The sequence below is a fragment of the Nicotiana tabacum genome, chromosome 12 (genome assembly GCF_000715075.1).
Source record: "Nicotiana tabacum cultivar K326 chromosome 12, ASM71507v2, whole genome shotgun sequence".
Lineage (NCBI taxonomy): Eukaryota > Viridiplantae > Streptophyta > Magnoliopsida > Solanales > Solanaceae > Nicotiana > Nicotiana tabacum.
Window position 1 is genome coordinate 131,287,578 of NC_134091.1, and position 18,652 is coordinate 131,306,229.

The 18,652-nt window shown below is 35.6% G+C and overlaps 1 protein-coding gene, 1 long non-coding RNA gene and 1 pseudogene across 2 annotated transcripts; 1 reads left to right on the forward strand and 2 right to left on the reverse strand.

The window, feature by feature from the left end:
- The first annotated feature begins 5,846 nt into the window (after positions 1-5,846).
- On the forward strand, positions 5,847-6,982 carry LOC142167451 (uncharacterized). The gene is made up of 2 exons (XR_012697588.1): positions 5,847-5,982; positions 6,393-6,982. It is a non-coding gene; the product is annotated as an uncharacterized LOC142167451 (long non-coding RNA).
- A 2,066-nt stretch (positions 6,983-9,048) lies between these two features.
- Positions 9,049-15,454, reverse strand: LOC142167394 (uncharacterized; annotated as a pseudogene).
- Positions 15,455-15,861: 407 nt separating this feature from the next.
- LOC142166979 (uncharacterized) lies at positions 15,862-18,561 on the reverse strand. The gene is made up of 8 exons (XM_075227122.1): positions 18,242-18,561; positions 18,079-18,166; positions 17,901-17,986; positions 17,077-17,155; positions 16,922-16,981; positions 16,492-16,613; positions 16,296-16,367; positions 15,862-16,213 (listed from the first exon to the last, which is right to left on the reverse strand). Exons 1-8 carry the CDS (start codon positions 18,541-18,543, stop codon positions 16,111-16,113), a joined length of 912 nt encoding a protein of 303 aa, XP_075083223.1. The 5' UTR covers positions 18,544-18,561; the 3' UTR covers positions 15,862-16,110.
- Positions 18,562-18,652: the final 91 nt, after the last annotated feature.

The window sequence follows — 18,652 nt, forward strand, 5'->3', positions numbered from 1 at the left end:
TTTCTTATATTAGCAAGCAAAACTCACTCCCAGAAATAGTGAGAAGTAATGATCTTTTTTTCTTCCTTATGCAAATTGCATCAATTAAAGCACAAAAGAAAGTAATAAAAAAGCGGATATATGAGAATTTGGTCTTATCTAGTGTAACAAGGACACATCTAATTCAATGCATGAGTTTAAAACACTAAAATTTGAGTTTCGACACTGTCAACAAAGAAGGGAGTCTTGGAGCAATGATAAAGTTGTCTCTGTGTAACTTATACGTCACAAGTTCGAACAGTGAAAACAACCATTAATATTTGGAATGCTCCAAATTCGACTTGAGCAGCTAAATCTGGGTCAATACCAGAGAAGAAGAGCAAAGCAAATGAAGCATGCCCAAAAGTATACCAACCTCTTGGACTGCTACGAAAAACACCATCGGATTTCAAAGTAGCATATGATCCAATTCAAAATTTTTACCCAGTTGAGCACGTCTAGCATATTTTTTCACAGTAGCAGAATCACTATAACTGACGCTGTTGAGTTCACTACCGTAGAACTCAACAGTTGCACCTACTTGTTCAACACTATACTTCGATTCTGCCCTTCTAAAAGGACATTGGCTCTAACAATTCCATCACCATCTACCAAAATGACCAGAAATGTTTCAAAAAAAGTAGGCATACGACGTACAAAAAGTTCACGCCCTTCTTTATCTCTAAAGATAGGGTGTCCTAACCATCCAACCGCTATTCCATCCCCGTTATACATCAACCCCTTGAGGTTTGGCTCTTCCCCATACCTTACCTTCTTCAAAAGGAGAAGAGCAAAGGAAAATGCAAAGAAGAGACGGCAAGCCAGAGCATTATTGCGTCCATACGATTCGAACTTGGGTTCTTTTGAAAAAGAAAGACTACAAAAGCTGAAAAGCCTAACTGATCCAGTGGCACCTTGAATTGCAGGTGGCACTTTAAGTTTATAAACGTTTTAGGCTAGATATATAGTTACATATTCAAAATTTTAATCGAAGCGGGCGGGTGTCGTACCATCCCGAACTCTCACGATAGATCCGCCCCTAGGCGAACATAGTTTATAAGTTATGAGTTCACGTGAATATTATTAAGAATTTTATTTAGATTATACATATATATATTGTCACGACCCAAACCCAACTTGTCGTGATGGCTCCTATCATGCTACTAGGCAAGCCGACTACTCAGACATTTCCAACACTGTTAACCTTTGAAATATACTAAAACAGTTTAAATAAATAAAAATCTCATAAAACAGGATAGCATATCATAACTCAATACATAAGTCTTCCCAAAACCGGGGTGTCACTGAGTACATAAGCACCTAGATAATTACATAGTCTGGTACACATGTCTAGAAAGTAGAACTGAAAGATAAGGGAGGAGAGTTAAGGTCTGCAGACGCCAAGCAGCTACCTCGATGATCTCCGAATGTCTGAACTTTGTGAATCAACAACCGTCGTGACCGGAAACACTCTGTGAATCAACAATCGTCGTGACTGGAAATACGAGGTGCATGGTGTAGCGTGAGTACAACCAACTCAATAAGTAACAAATCTAACCTTTGGACTGAAAGTAGTGATGAGTTTGAGTAATACAGTCCACATGCAGTATTAACAGAACGGAGACTTACAACAAATATGACAGTGATATCTTATAAATTTATAATCTACAAGTAAAGGTACATGAATTTAGACATGCTTTCAGGTTTTGCAATAAAACTCAACACAGAACATGGCATATCCAGCCTAAAATACAAATAAACCAGGGCAGATCCAGCCCAAAAATTAATAATTGCTAGCATTGCGCTCACTGTGGATGTGCAGACTCCGGAGGGGCCGATCCAGCCCAAGCGCTATAATAAGCCAAATCCTGGCATGAATCAATAAAGCATGATACGGCATGCAACCCGATCCCATGAATATCACTCACAATAGACCCTCAGTCTCACTCGGTCATTAATCTCTCCAGTTTTTTGGGCTCACCAGAATCATGATAGTCACCCCAAATAATGATGATATGATGTATCAAATAAAGGACAACAAAGGCTGAGACATATTATGCAAATAATAGATGTGGCTAAGTAAAATTTGACAAATTAAGCAAATAATTCAACATGTAACACGACCTTTGTGGGTCCCAACAGTACCAATACAGAGCCTAAGCAAGATTTCTAACATGACTCGCAGCTCAATTGATCTAACACATGGTAAAAATACAGGTAACAACATGATTATTCAACTATACAGTTCCACGGAATCGACGAAGTCACAATTCTTACGGTGCACGCTCACACACCCGTCACCTAGCATGTGCATCACCTCAACAACAATCACATAACACATAATTTAGGATTTCATACCCTCAGAACCAAGTTTAGAAGTGTTACTTACCTCAAACTGAGCAAATCCCTACTCCAACAAGTCCTTGTCTCGCGAAACGGCCTTCGATTGCTTCGAATCCCAATCACTCCCTTGAAAATCTCTCCAAGAATCGCCTCCAACCGAGCTCCCAAAATCAAATTTGTGATATGAACTCAAACCCTCATTTTGAAATATTTAAAGTCTGGTCAGATATCCTTAATCGCGATCACGGAAACACCTTCGCAATCGCGAAGCATAAATTCTACTGCCCCATAACTTCCTTTACGCGATCGCATACACACTCACGCGAACGTGAAGCATAGGCTTCCCAGGCCTACGCGATCGCGAATAGACCCACGCATTCGCATAGAACAATGTATGTGGCCAACTCTTGCCTGATTTGCTCTTCGCGAACGTGGCTTAGCCCACCCATTTGCGTACATTGATTCCCCAGCCTACGCGATCGCATACCAGAACTGGCGATCACATTGAACAAAATACCACAACTGCTAACCAGATCAGTGCACCAGAAAATTTCAGCAATTCTCCAAGTCCAAATATTGACTCGTTAACCAAACAAAACTAACCCGAGGCCCCCGGGACCTCAACAAAATATACCAACAAGTCCACGATACGAACTTAGTTTAGCCTTCAAATCACATCAAACAACGCTAAAACTACGGATCACTAATCGATTCAAGCCTAATGAACTTTTAAACTTCTAACATCTACATTTGGTGCCGAAACCTATCAAATCACGTCCGATTGACCTCAAAATTTTCACACAAGTCACAAATGACATAACAGACCTACTCCAACTCCCGAAACTAAAATCCGAGTCTGGTAACCACAAAGTCAACTCTCGGTCAAACTTCTAAATTTCCAAAGCTTCTAATTTTTTAACTTTCTCCATTTCAAGCCTAATTCAACTACGGGCCTCAAAATCACTATCCGGACACACTCCCAAGTCCAAAATCACCCAACGGAACTAACAGGACCATCAAAATTCCATTATGGAGTCGTTTATACATAAGTCAACTTCCGGTCAACTTTTTCAACTAAAACTTCCAATCTTGAGACTAAGTAGTCGTTTGGACATAAGAATTGTAAAATTCAAAAATATGGTGAAATTGTTTTTCAAGTAAAAATGGTATTTGAAATTTAGAGTTGTACTTGGATATAAATTTCAGTTTGGATTATTTTTGAAGTTTTGTGAGTGATTTGAGTGAAAATTTTAAAAAATAACTTTTTGGAGTTTTTAAAATTTTCAAAAATTTTCAAAATGCTCTTCAAGTGAAAATTAAAAATTTTATGAACAAACGCTAATTTTGAAAAAAAGTAATTTTTTTGGAAAAAACTTCCATTAAATTTTATGTCCAAATGAACTCTAAGTGTCTCAACTCATTTTGAAACCTCCCCGGAACCGAACCAACTACCCCGGCAATTCACATAGCAACTATTAAGTATAAAATGAGCAGTAAATAGGGGAACAAGGGTACAACACTCAATACGAACGGTCGGGGGTGTTACACATATATATTAAATATTTTACATAATTAGTGAACCTAGTTATTACTGCATATTAACTTCAGATATGAAAACTGCCATGTCTTTTTCTTGAACTTTTGTAAAGATCAAAGTGATGTGGTCAAATAAAAGAGCCCACTTAAATATTGAGACAGAGTAACTGTTGATTAGTTTTAGACTTTTAGTCGGTAAAAAGAGGGAATCTTACAGAAATGTCCGCAAAAACTTCTAACTTATCAATTTCTAGTCATTAATCATAAACTTACTAAAACTAGCCAAACACATAAAAATTAAAAACTCAAATAAATAAGGTTTTTTCTCTCTAAGAATCACACACAAAGATCTCCTTCTATATTTTTAAACGTGATTAGCAACATTAGATGCAAGACGGAAAGGAAATTTCATGAATGAGGTAGCAAATAAGGTGATGAAATACAAAAAAAAAATATATATATATATATATACAAGATTCCAAAAATCTAAGCAAAAAAGGACTTTTTTCAATGGGTATGGTTGAGATTCATTGAAAACATATAGATGAGTCAATATATAAAATTTGAGGAAGATGGAGGTGATTTGGACTGATTTGATATGCAAATTCATAGTTAAAATCGAGTTTAAAAGATTCTTTTGTGACACATGTATCACACATGTATCTCGCATACAAGTATACATGAATATACATGTGATACACATTTGATACAAATATGATACATGTATAATACACAATGTGATACAAATATCATTTTTTTTTCATGTTCATCTTCTACTTCAAATTTTCAATTCAAACCACCTCAAAACTCTGTCAAATCATCCCAAAACTAAGATTCAAGCTCCTTAAGATGTACCCAATCTATTCTAATAACACTCACTAAAAAGAAAGCAATTTTTTTGGCTACAAATACCTAATTGGCTAATATTGGTAATATTTTATAAATTAGCCAATTTTTATAATAAGCTAGTTATAAATGGACAAATTAGTATTTTCCCGTAAAAAGATGACAAAAGCGAATAGTCCAAAAGTCTAATAGCAAACATATTTTTCGAAAAATAACTAGCATATGGCTTTTGGTTAAAACCAACTCGTAAATGAAGGTCACACACATGAACAAAATTTGATAATTTGGAAGAATACGGGAAAAGTAACAAATTTTTTTTGTTCTGACAGATTTAAGCCATGTGATTTATGAAAGATTTTAAGAATTTTCTTTAATAAAAAATTTGATATACTAGGAAATATTAAGTATATACTTATTACTTAATTATTCGTCCCCTCCTCAGGCAATTAGTTTTAGTTTCTTTCCGACTTTGGGTGAATAGTGCAATTTTAATTTCTCCCAACTATAAAGTCTATATTTAGTTTAAACATTATAAATAACTTTTGTAGTTTCAATTTGTTATTTGTTTGACATTAAAATTTTGTAAAACATAGAAATTATAAAAGGTATATTCTTATACATTCTCATTAGTAGGGTATTTTGGCAACTTGTTTTTCCCCAAATGGCTTGTCGCTCTAATTTGTTACAAGCTAAGAATTTTGTATTAGTTTTGGTAATAAGAATATCTTCTTTTAGAGTGTCTTTTCCCACAATTTCCTTTTTGATTTGCTTTGAATTAGAATTTTTTTTATGGTAGCAGTGCAAACCATCTTTAGATGTACTTTATTTTAATATCACTGGTGAGAGGCTTCTTTCTCCTCCCTATATTTTTTTAAAGAAAAATAAGGACTCCTCTTTCTTCATACTAGGAGGCCTCACTGTGGAAAATAAATTTGGAAAGGACTTACCAGTCATTTCATCTTAATTAGGATTCTATGAGGGCCACTTATGATTTAAGGATCCATAATTTTTGCATCACCAACAAAATTACAATGCATCATCAGGATTTTCAGTGAAACCAATAATTTACACCAGAAACTGAAAATTCAAATAATTTCCAAATTGGAAAAAATATCTAGTATTTTACATCTAATTCATTTTAAGCCTACTGTAGGTCCTGCCACAAGTTTAGAACTCAAGCCACATTCATCACTAGTAGAAGGCTAGATGCGCTTATAAGAGCATGTGTTCTCACACAAGGTAACATTTTGATGGTAAATTGACATATAATGTTTAGTTAAGATCTCTAATTAGACATGCAAAGAATGCATAGTTTATTAATGTGGCTGTCAATTATTGAAAACTCGTTTTTATTTTTAATAAATTATTATATGTGTTGTAATATATCTTTCTTTTTTTTTTTTGACATTTTTGGTTTATTGTACTCTTTTCAATGTGTGTGTAGGCATCTAAAGTTTATTGGATTTAAATCCATAAAACTATTTGGACTATATTTTTAAATTGAAGATATATTAGTTCAAAAAATTTAATTGGGCTAATATAATTGGATTAGTTATATAAGTTCAATATATAAGGATTAAATAAATAAGTCCAAATTTATTGGGTTAGCCCATTTAATTGGTCTACAAGTAATGAGCCTACTTCATTAGGCCCAAGATGTCATCTTCCTAGAGGCCCCGTGCCATGTGTCAAATGACGTGGCACGCCAAGTCAAACAGAAGAGCCAATAGAATCATGCCATGTGTCAAAATGACAAGACATGCCAAGTTAGATTAAAAGGCCAATGGAATCGAACCACATGGGCAAGTGACATGTTCTGGCCAATCAAATGTGGTCCTGTCATGCTTCAATCTGATTGGTCGGAAAGAGTTTATTCTTATCATAATTCTTCCCTCCCACAACTATAGATAGGGTCTTCATAACCCAGAAAAGACACCATAAGTTATAACAAGAAGCAAGAAAGAGCTTGTGGATCAAACGCAAATTTCTCCACAAGTTCAAGTTCAAGCAATCAAGTACATGCTCAAGAACGAAGAATAAATCAACGTTCAAGAAATACGATTTCAAATCAAAGTTCGTGCTAGTTGAATTCAAGATCATCGTTCGTGGCAACAACTACATATTCAAGATTAAGTTCGAAGGCCCTTGAATTTATTTACTATTGGAAAGAAGAATCGGAGGATTCATAGAGATTGTACACTCATATTATTTGAAATCAAATACTATGATTGTTGCAATATTTTTCTGTCTTGATTATTTTCTTGACGCAAATTTATTGTCAACAGTACGTGTTAGCTATAGTATACTACTTATTTTATTGAAACTTTTGTGTTTTATAGACTTTTTACAATTAAACTTACACGTATTGGGTGTCAAACCCATGAAAAAAATTAAGGAAGACTACATAAACAAAATTATAATTCATATGTAATAGGTTACAAATGCAATTGAAGAGATATGTGTGAAAAGTTGTAGGTGGGCCCCATATTCTATGATAGCTTTTGAAAATTTCCCATTTTTCATAGTGAAATAGTAAGTCTTGGGTGGAGCCATTTCCCTTCAAATTCACTTAATATTCCTTAGAGTTTGTTAGAGTATAAAAAAAAGATAACAAGGAACGAAAATGGAAACAAATTTCTGTATAGGAAAATCATTTCTAACTTGTCTTCTCTTTTGTAAACTTATAAATACTGCTTTAAAGGTTTGAGAATATCTCTGTTCTTCTACTTTTTCGAAGGATAGAACAAATATTTTTGTTACATAGTAGAGCACTATTTTTAACGCCGTTAATTTAGGAAACCACATAAGAAATTCCCAGGAGAACGTTAAATTTTTTAGACAAATTTCCGTTATTTGATTTGAAATAATACCAAGTATTCCACTGTGAATCTGTATGGTTAATTGGAAACAAAAGTTACACCATATCTAAACGGGAAAAAATGCGGGGTGGGGTTGGAACGTGGGACCCAGAAACAAAATTGGGCAGCATAAAGTTATTGGGTGAAAAAAATGTGCGGTGATGGTTAATGACATAAGCCTAAGGGTAGTTTAGTCAAGAAGTTCAAAATGTTATACATAAGCTACAGTAAGATTCTTTTTTAAGCAATTACATTCTTCCATTTTAACTAAAATGACCAGTTTACCCTTTCAATCCCAAGCAAGAATGTTGACCTGCTACCTGCTTATTCTCTCCGTGCCCCTCTAAGAAGGCATGGATATAATTACCAATTTACCCTTAAAATGTTTGAACATGTTCGTACACCACAATTGCCGTTTCTAAATAATACTCGCTCCGTTTCAATTCATGTGAATCTATTTGATTGATCACGAAGTTTAAGAAAAAATAAAGATTTTAAAAATTTGTGATCATAAATAAATCAAAAATGGACCCAGAATATTTTGTGTGGTTATAAAAATTTCTCATTAAGGATACAAATTGTAAGTTTTAAGTTAAATTATTACCAAATTTAGAAATGGGTCATTCTTTTTTGAACGGACCAAAAAATAAATAGGTTCACATAAACTGGAACAGAGATAGTAATAAAGTAATATATTATAAAATTTGAAAAATAAAATGAACGGGCTTAAATCTTTGAGTAGAGTGTTCCTATAATTTCAAAAGGAACCAGTTGGTTCAGTAGACCCAAAGATTTAAATGGTAGCTACAGCAACTTCATTTGTCAGCCAATAGAAGAATCATTTTGTTTTTATGTAATTACAGTAATACCCTCTGACCCGAATTGCAACCGGATGCAACTCAATTTTTTTTTCCGGAGGCACTTGTCATTCCCACCCATAAAGGGATGAAAATTATATATATAAAAAGTTGAAATTTTAAATAGCAAAAGATTAAAAATTTCAATGTTACACAAAATTTCAAGTTTATTTAAATAGCTACAGTAAGATTCTTTTTTAAGCAATTACATTCTTCCATTTTAACTAAAATGACCAGTTTACCCTTTCAATCCCAAGCAATTATTCAAATAAAAATCATTCGATTATAATTCTTTCAAATAAAAGTCATTATGTGACACCTCATTTCATAATCATAAAAACACGGGTCTCAGCCCACTTTTATATTTTTGCTACACCTCGTGCCCATATCTCTATTACAACCGCACGGACAACTCATGTACCAAAATATCAATGTATATAAGATTCGCATGATCAATTTATTTTCAATAGCGTAAGTTTACAATTTTTAAACCTAGTAAGCTGAGAAACTTTATAAACTATATCAATTACCTTTGTTTGTGAACATGAAAAACTTTATAAACTTTTTCAAATAAAACACAGCTGAGAAACTTCTTGGAATCTGCCAGGAAGATAGGTATAATGACACAGTAGGAATCAACACGTTCAGATTTGCACAAAATTTGTACAGGAAAAAATGAGCCAATGTATAATAGAGCTGTAGTAAGCACTGTTGATAAGACCATTATAGTAGAAACATTGACCTTACGATATCATCACCAATTTCTGGAGTTATACTAATGCTTCTTCTTCGTAATCTTCGTGTTTCTGATGTTGATGCACCTTCTGACCTGTGAAACACAGAAACAATAGGGAACTCAGAATTCTCAAAAGGAAAAAAAAAATTCAAAGGGTAACATATAAAAAATAATAATAATATTTGACAATCCTGATATGTTGATTCAGTTATTAACAGGAAACAGGGTGCATTTTACGAGTATAAAAGTTTAGAACCTGCGCATATTTTGACTTAGATGTACACTAGCATTTTTGGTATTACCTCTCCCCATAAAAATATGAAAAGGTAATGTAGTTCTGTTGAGAACAGAAAAAATGAACAAACTGCACATAGTTTTTCCATTTTAAAGAGGTTTTAATTTTACTCCGAGATGGTCTATAAAAAGAGGTAAGAGAATTTCCCATAGCAAAAAAAACAACTGCAGTATCATACTGAAAGCTACAACTGGCTCATGTTGTTTGCCCATGTATTGTTCTCCTTTGCTATCAAAAGTATGTACCCCTTAATTTTAACAGCATGTTGAAAATAGTTTTTGGGTTAGCCGACACCTAAGCATCTCAGTGAATTGCACTAAGGTACAATAAAACAACCAATCTCAAATCAATTGCTGAAGGCATAAATGGATGGGAAAAATTTAAAAGCTTACAACTCATTTTGAGCCCAATATGAATTTAAGTGGCTTAAATTTATCTACAAACTATCGAGAAAATGATCAAAACGGTCCCTAACGTATGAGCTTTGGTTGCACTCGGTAATGTATAAACCTGATGGAAATGATCCTTAATGTATCCTAATCCCTATAAGTAAAGAAATTTGCTACTTTTTCTGTCAAAATAAACGGAGTTTTCAGCATGTGCAGTTCAGGTGAGCTAACTACAAAAGAAAGGTGCCTTCTTGGTCGACTTTGCATAAATAATACCCACGGACACACCTACATGATTGGCATTTTTATCCCCACATTTCACTCAATAAAGTATCAAACTCAATCCCAAAAAAACAGATTTCATTAAGAAGCCCAAAGTGTCTCCTGGAAGACTTGGATGAGAAATTGGTAGGAACAATTACAAAAGACCATCACAATTGTGGAGTGAGATAGAGAATGAGAAGTCAATTGAAAATGAACTGGAGTCGAGAAACTTGAAGGTTATTCTTCTCTGGAAGACAAATCTGGAACCCTGAGAAGACATTGATGGGTCAGTGAGTTGCAAAAAGGAGACATCTTTAGTGATCTAAGCATCACCAATAAGGCAATGATTTGGATCAAAGTGGGAACTGAGTCCAGTGGAGAACGACAAAATGGAGCACGGGAACAAAGCCAGGAGGAGAAGAAGGAAAATAGGAAGATTGCTTTGATTAACATTGGTTTGCATGGGCTCTATTTATGTTGACGGGAAAACGATCGGGTATCGTTAGAGTTTCTCTATAAGCTATTAACATAATATCAAAGACATCACATCCATGTAAAGCGTGTGCTAGACCCAAAATCTTTTTTTATAAAGTGAGCTCCCAAAATCATTTGCTGACAGCCTGACATTGCCCATGGGCTTAGTTCAAGTGGCAAAGGTTGAGGGACTTGTGACTTAGGTCACAAGTTCGAGCCCCACGCCATGCAAATTAAGCCTAGTATTTTTGTGGAGAAGGGCAGAGGGACTTGCCCATTATATCCGAGTTCTGAATGTTATGGTTGGTCCTACGGTTGGCCCCAGACGGATTTCTCAATAGTCAAGAAAAAATCATTTGCTGACATCTCATTTCAGATGTTGACGAAATATGTCCGTTGACAACACAAAGTCACCTACCCACAAAAAGATACCAAGAACTGCCCTGTAGTTTATACTTTTTCTTCTAAATCAAGGCACTCTTTACTCATTATCAGCGTTTCAGAAATTATACTCATTCACAACACTTCAAATTTTCCAACTCTATCATAATGTTGTACAACAAGAGTGGGTTGCTCTAGTGGTAAGCACCCTCCACTTCCAACCAAGAGGTTGTGAGTTCGAGTTACCCCAAGAGCAAGGTGGGGAGTTCTTAGAGGGAGGGAGCCGAGGGTCTATCGGAAACAGCCTCTTTACCCCAAGGTAGGGGTAAGGTCTGCGTACACACTACCCTCCCCAAACCCCACTAATGGGATTATACTGGGTTGTTGTTGTTGTTGTATCATAATGTTGTACCTTGATGATTGATAAAGAAGTCCGATATCCATACTAGAATTTCGGCCATGATTAACTTCAGAGTAGAATTTCATCAATTATACAATCTCACATGAGATGGCTCGTGAGAAGTCAATGCGACATAAAGTGATCTTAAAGTATAAGATTCGGAACTTATATTCAAGCATCATTGACCTCTTTTATTACTTCTAACCTAAGTGTATGAACCAAAGGGTGTAAACTGGGAGCCACTAAACATGAATGAGAAAAATACCTGATATAGACCAAATAATGGGAGGGCCAAAAGTTACAATATAATTGATTGTGATTTGTAAATTTTGCAGTTATACTGTCAGAGGAAACAGAAAACAGGACTGAATCAGATACCTTGAAGTAGCAACATCATCTGAATAATCCCTGAATGTTTTGTTATCACCACTAACCATGGACCGTCCATGTGCTCTAAATGAAGGATGCTCGGGACTGAAAGAATATACTCCCTCCGTTTCAATTTATGTGAACCTATTTACTTTTTAGTCAGTGCCAAAAATAATGACCTCTTTCCTTATTTGGAAACAATTTACCTTTATGCAATAATTTATAGCCACACAAAATATATGTGCCTCATTTTACACCACAAATTTAAAAGTCTTTTCTATTTTCTTAAACTCTTTGCCCAGTCAAATGGGTTCACATAAATTAAAACGGAGGGAGTAATACAATTGAAACATGACAAAAAAGAACACAACTACACATTAAGATATTGCACAGCACAGTTCAAGTAAATGCAGATAATAGTCACTTTAATGTTTATTAAATACATAAACATCTAAGTCCCAGTTTATTCATTAGATACACTAGACAGATTCAGGGATTGAAACAAAAACCATGCCAAGCTCTTAAAAATATATGCATATCCTTATCTTCCCTATGGATCAATAAGTTATATCTACAATCTCACATGTCAAGTTACAGTAGAAACTATTCATACAGGAGGTACCCCAAATGTATGCTCTACCATGAGCTGTCAAAGCCGAGTAGCGACTTAAGGTATTGTAACTTGTAACCATCATTTGTCAAAAAAAAGCCTGGAAATTCCTTTCTCAGAGTCTTCTATTACATTAATTCAGGGGGGAAGTATTTTTAGCTTAACACTTTCACTTATAGGAACAATCGCATTCTTTCATGCTTGCTCATCCAATTTCAGAATAATTCCCAGAGAACCAGATATGTGTCACCAATAAGATTCTACTTCTACACTCAATCAAAACTTAGCGACAGCACCAAGGATCACAACATTGCAAGATCATCCTCATCTTCTGACAAGGATCTATGTGTATAGAGTAAAGATAATCGTATAGTAGTGTCTAATATTACAATGGAATTAAATCACATAAAAAGCCAACCAATCAAATTTGACACTCCCGCGACGTTATGCAATATGCAATGCACAAAGAACCCTAATCTTTTTGATAAGTACAAGTGTACAACAACAACCCAGTTAAATCCCACAAGTGGGTCTGGGTAGGGTAGTGAGTACGCAGACCTTACCCCTAACACGAGGGAGTAGAGGGGTTGTTTCCGAAAGACCCTCGGCTCAAGAAGACGAAAAGAGACAAATACATCAGTACCATCAGAAACCATAGAAATAATAACAGCGACATAAGAACCAGAAAATAGATAAAAAGCAATAACAATAACAAGTAAATAAGCCTGATACTATGGAAAACAGGAGAATAGTGTGAACACAACATTAACCACTATCAATCTAAGACGAAACCCTATCAGGCTAGCCTCACACCCGAAGTAGAAAAATGCTCAACTACCTCCTAACCTACAACCCTAATGCTCGACCTCCACACCTTCCTATCAAGGGCCATGTCCTCGGAAATCTGAAACCACGTCATGTCCTGCCTGATCAACTCTCCCCAATACTCCTTAGGCCGCCCTCTGCCTCTTCTCGTACCCGCCAAAACCAACCGCTCACACCTCCTTATCGAGGCATCTAGGCTTCTCCTCCGTACGTGCCCGAACCATCTTAGCCTCGCTTCCCGCATTTTATCATCCATAGGAGCCATGCCCACCTTCTCCCGAATAACTTTAATCCTAATCTTATCCGTCCTAGTGTGCCCGGATATCCACCTCAACATTCTCATTTTTGCTATTTTCATCTTCTGGATATGTGAGTTCTTAATTGGCCAACACTCTGCCCCATACAACATGGCTGGTCTAACTACAATATGGTTGGTCTAACTGGCTTTTTGATAAGTACAAGTACCTTAATCTCAGAACACAAAGACCTCAAACACTCTGTTTTAGAAGCATGTTATCATTTACTTTAAAGCAACCCAACATGATAGATGTGTCTTCAACTATGCCCTACATGACCTGCTCAGCAGCATCGTTCTGATTATCCAATCAAGGATATGTTCACGGCAACAAAGTTTTGGTAACATTGACGTAGAGAAGTGATGCCTTCAGAAAACCTACTAATAAATTTACCTGTGTGTTTCATAACATTCACACCCAAATTCATGTAACATACTGAGAGATGTGCAAGCATGAATAGACCCAAACATGACAGGACTGTGAATAAATATATTATCAGAAGTCCAAAATATTGAAAAATCATGGTACGGAAAAAAAAAGAGTAGAGTCTGGGTCATGAAAAAGAAAACCTTGAACTTGCAGTCCTCGGTTCTGTTATAACTTTCCTGCGACCTCTTCTCCAAACCGTTGTAGCAGTATTAGGTTCACTATGCGACAAACTGGTACAGAAATGATTTAATACGAAAGAAGCAAAATAATACCTTAGTTTCCAAAAGTAATCCAACAAATGGACGCTCAGAATGTTTTACACTCAAAGAGGGTCTCAGTACGAGCTAAATAATACCTCAGTTTTCTGTCAATTGAAGTGTTAGAACGCAACATCATATTCCTCAACGAATATCCAGCAGCATTTGAGGATGCTTCAAATCTCCTCTGATACTGGAGGATGTCATCTTTCTCAGAACTGTCAAAATGGAAGATCAGTTTAAAATAACAGAATACAACATATAAGTGAGTAACAATCTGTTTCTCCACCAAAGAAAAAGAAATTTCTAAGGGAAGTTACAGTATGTCTATGAAGATTCTCATCACGCAACAGAAGAAGAGTACAACAACAACATTACCCATTGTATTCCCACACGTGGGGTCTGGGAAGGTAGTATGAATAGAAGAAGAGTATGAAAACTAAATAGAAAATTCTCATCACACAACAGAAGAAGAGTATAGAAACAAAATCGCAATTGAATATATTCAAAATGAAGAATAATTTCCTTCTAACCTATCAGTATCGTTTCTCTCTGAAACCCCATAGAGGGGGCTGTTCGGCTCCGGAGGTGAATCGCTGGAATCATTTTCTGCAGAATCACTCTCCCCAGCAGCTACGTGGGTTAGGAAAATAGCCTTGGTTGTTCAAGGAATAAGTTGACCAGGAAAACGCATAAGGTCAACAAGTAGCTCCACAGAATTTAGCACAACTAGTATAGACGTGCTTATAAGATTCTTCACACTTGGACGCTCCTTCAGCAGGTAAACCCTGATTTGCGAAACATAAAATTATAATAAGTAAAATACAAGCAGATATGGAAATTAAAGAAATGTTAGCAACAATTCATAGTAACAAGTAGCAAGACAATGTTTAGTCCTAATTTTAGAGATAAACAGAAATGTGCAAGCAAAAATAATTTTCAAGCTCACCACAACTAGCCAGCTTTCAAGACCTACAGTATCTGCAAGTAATTTGAATAATATTGCTCGAGGACGGCATGAGCCATGCTTTATTTGACCCAACATCTGGACATCTCGGTTATCAGAAATGTGAGAGGCTTCATCATGTGAAGCTTTAGCATGACATAGTTCCGAGTTTGGTCGTTTGTAAACATCAGACACCTGTGTAGGAAGTAATACAAGCAACAAAAAAGAAATCACAAATGTCGATAGACCTTAACTTCAACTCTTTTCCCTCTTCTAAGAGTAAAAGTTCAAAACATAACCTACAGATTTCACATGCTCCTACCATTTTAACACTAAAATATTTTCAGTTTGAATTCTTATGCTCCCTCATTAGAAACTAAAATATACATTTTGAATTCTTATTTTACTAAAGGGATAAATGAACTTTTGATCCTTGAGTTATGGTAAATTCTGATTTAGGTTCTCGTGATATTTGGCTAAGCATATTTAGCCTTCAATAAATTAATTGTGTGTTTCTTTATCTCTTTATAACATACAAGTCTCCAATCCTAACTAATGTAAGTGTAACAACAACTTATCCTTAATCCCAACTCTTTATAACATACAAGTCTCCAAACCGGGGATACCGTTCACATGAAAGGTAGCTGCCTATTTCTACTACTTTCTAGGAAACAGGTCAGAAGTATCCCAGAATTGATGTGCTACATCCAAACGCAAGGGGGGCTAGAGAAATTGAGTATGAAAAAGCTATTATAGATATACTATCATTAGCTCTCCACATTAATCACTTTTTCTAATCATTTAACTTCACTACTATCATTAATACAGTAACGGAGTCCTATCCCAAATACTATCGTATCATAAGGATAATACTACAAAACTTCATCTCTCTTCAAATTGAAAAGCTAAATATTTCATTTGCTTGATAAATCCCTATCCATTTCATCCCAGCTGATTCTCGATTTTGTTGCATTTCCTCCGTCAAATTTCAAAATATTTGTATCCGTCATCAGAGTTGGTCATTCCCTCTTCCCAATCACCCATCCGACGACCACCAAAAACCACTTGTTGAATGCCTAAATATCTGCATAGTGAACTACACATGTTAGCATCTCAGAGCTTAAGATGATGTCAACCACTCATAAATTTGATAGTGAAATGCTTACTCTGAGCTCAATACAGTCAAGCAATTGAGAAGTACATCAATTGAGAAGAAATCAGCTGTACCAAGATCCACCCTATTATACACATGACCAAGTTGAAATAAGTAAGTTTTTCCACACTAAAGAAAAGAAGCATTACAAGGAATCTTTAACGAAATATTTGTAAATTTAAATGAAAAAGGTGCAAAGAAAGGCATACCAAACTCTGCACCAATTGTCCTGGAATTCAACATTACTTATGTCATGGAACGATGAAGGCATCACCTTGGAGCCTTTGTCTGCATCATAAAGAGGATCAAACTCCAACGATGAACCCCCCAGCTGCATTCATGTAACACAAATATGAACCTTACCCAATCATGTTAAAGGGAGATTTCAATTCTTTGCAATCAAAAATTTCAGAAAAGAAAAAAGGGGATGAATGAACTAAAATGATCAAGCACAGAATAGAACTAATAACTTCATACAGTTACAACCTGACATAATACCATCTTGTTATAAGGTATTAAGAACTTAAAGGATGATGATTGTAAGTACTCCACTTAATGATTGGTTACTTGCTAAGGAAGCAGAGTGATGGGAACGACAACACTAAACAACGGCAGGACAAAGAAATAATAGGTATTCACCTGCAAATTAGATGAGTTAAATGCGCCTAACCGGCCGATGACATACCATGCCTGGATAACCTGCCATTAGGAGCAAAAGATCTTCCTCAAGTTATCAAACTCAGTAGGCTAAAAGTAAGTCATGTGATGTGAGAACAGAGAAGAAAACAACATACACTGCCGAGAAGGTTAACGTCTTGATCAGATGGTGAGCCGTATAATTCGAACCATATGTACGAATCAAGAGGATTAAAACTGTCAATTCAAGTTAGATGCAGTGAGTGATATATCTTAACATTATAGCAAAGAATAAAAAAGAATATTGCAATAATAGGCAACATTTTCAGTTTAATGATTATATTGTTAACTTAGTGTCATAGCCCAAGTTCATGGCCGAAAAGACCTCACGGACAGCACCGGACCAAGGATTTGATGGGGATGGGTGCACCACTACATCTAACAGACTTGATGCTAGCCATAGAATATGCATAAGGGTGTGATTGGTTCAATGGGTTTTTGGATAAAGGATATTCGAAATAAACCCATCAAAAAGGTAAAGAAAAGGGACACCCTTACTCGAGGAGACGAAAATTTCCCCAAGAGAGTAGTTGCTCAAAAAGCAAACTTTCCAATACTTGAAACTATTTATCCATACTTATTATTATTTCGACACAGTATATTTCATTCACCAATCAGGAACTATGAAAATATTTTCCTTCATACCAAAAACATATACGTTCTGCAAAGACACTCAACTAAAACTACTGAACAATTTATTGTATAAGGGCCTATAAATATCTGCAAAGCATTTGCGGCTTTGTGACAGCTGATGTTAAGAAATATAAAGCACGAATAACAAACCAAAAGGCCATGTATTTGAATTATAATAACTCAGATTAACTCTCCTGATTCACTTTTATATTTAACAGAATGAAGTGCACTACACCAGGGAATTTGAAGAAGACGGAAGATGCATCATGTATGGTCAGAATTTAATTACTCTCTAAAGCTGACTTTGAATGCAAGCACAGATCCTGTTTTAGACTTGTAAAAATTTTGGCCCTTGGTTCGAACTCTGTCTTGGACCTATCAAAATGGAGAAAAGGAATTGAAAGGTATAATTCAAAATTTAATCAATAAAAAGTGGAGTATTTAGAAAAGGATAAAATAGCACCCACCCTTTTCCTCATAAGCTCTGGATTGCCAATACTATCACCAAGCACAGCACGAAGCTCAGTGTCATGCTTACAAGCATCTTCTAACACTCTGAAAAAACAAAAAGAAATGTTGGGAATCCATGTAACATAGAATAGAATAAAATCAAGGGAGAAAGAAAAAGACTTGGCCCAAGCAGGGTAGTTGTGGAGACGTTCATATTCACGTTTCCTCTTCTCCTCCCTGACCTTCAACAGCCTCCGCCCTCTGGCGGTGGTTCCCGACCCTTTGGCACTGCTACTACTAGTAGCATCTGCACTTAAATCTCCCGAATTGAAAAATGAAGCTGCAGCAGCAGTAATCGTCAAACATTCCATCTCCCTCTTTCTAATTGATAGCGAACGACGTGAAGAGACACTCCATAGCGCCGCCACTTGAGGAGGATTAAAGTGGATGAATTGTTGATGTGTAAAAGACATCGGATGCATTCTTAGCTTTATCTTGCACATAAAATCTCTTTATTTATATCTCTACTTTAATAAATTATTTAATTAAAGTAATTAGCCGTTAGATTTTAACGACTTCCACTCTAAAATA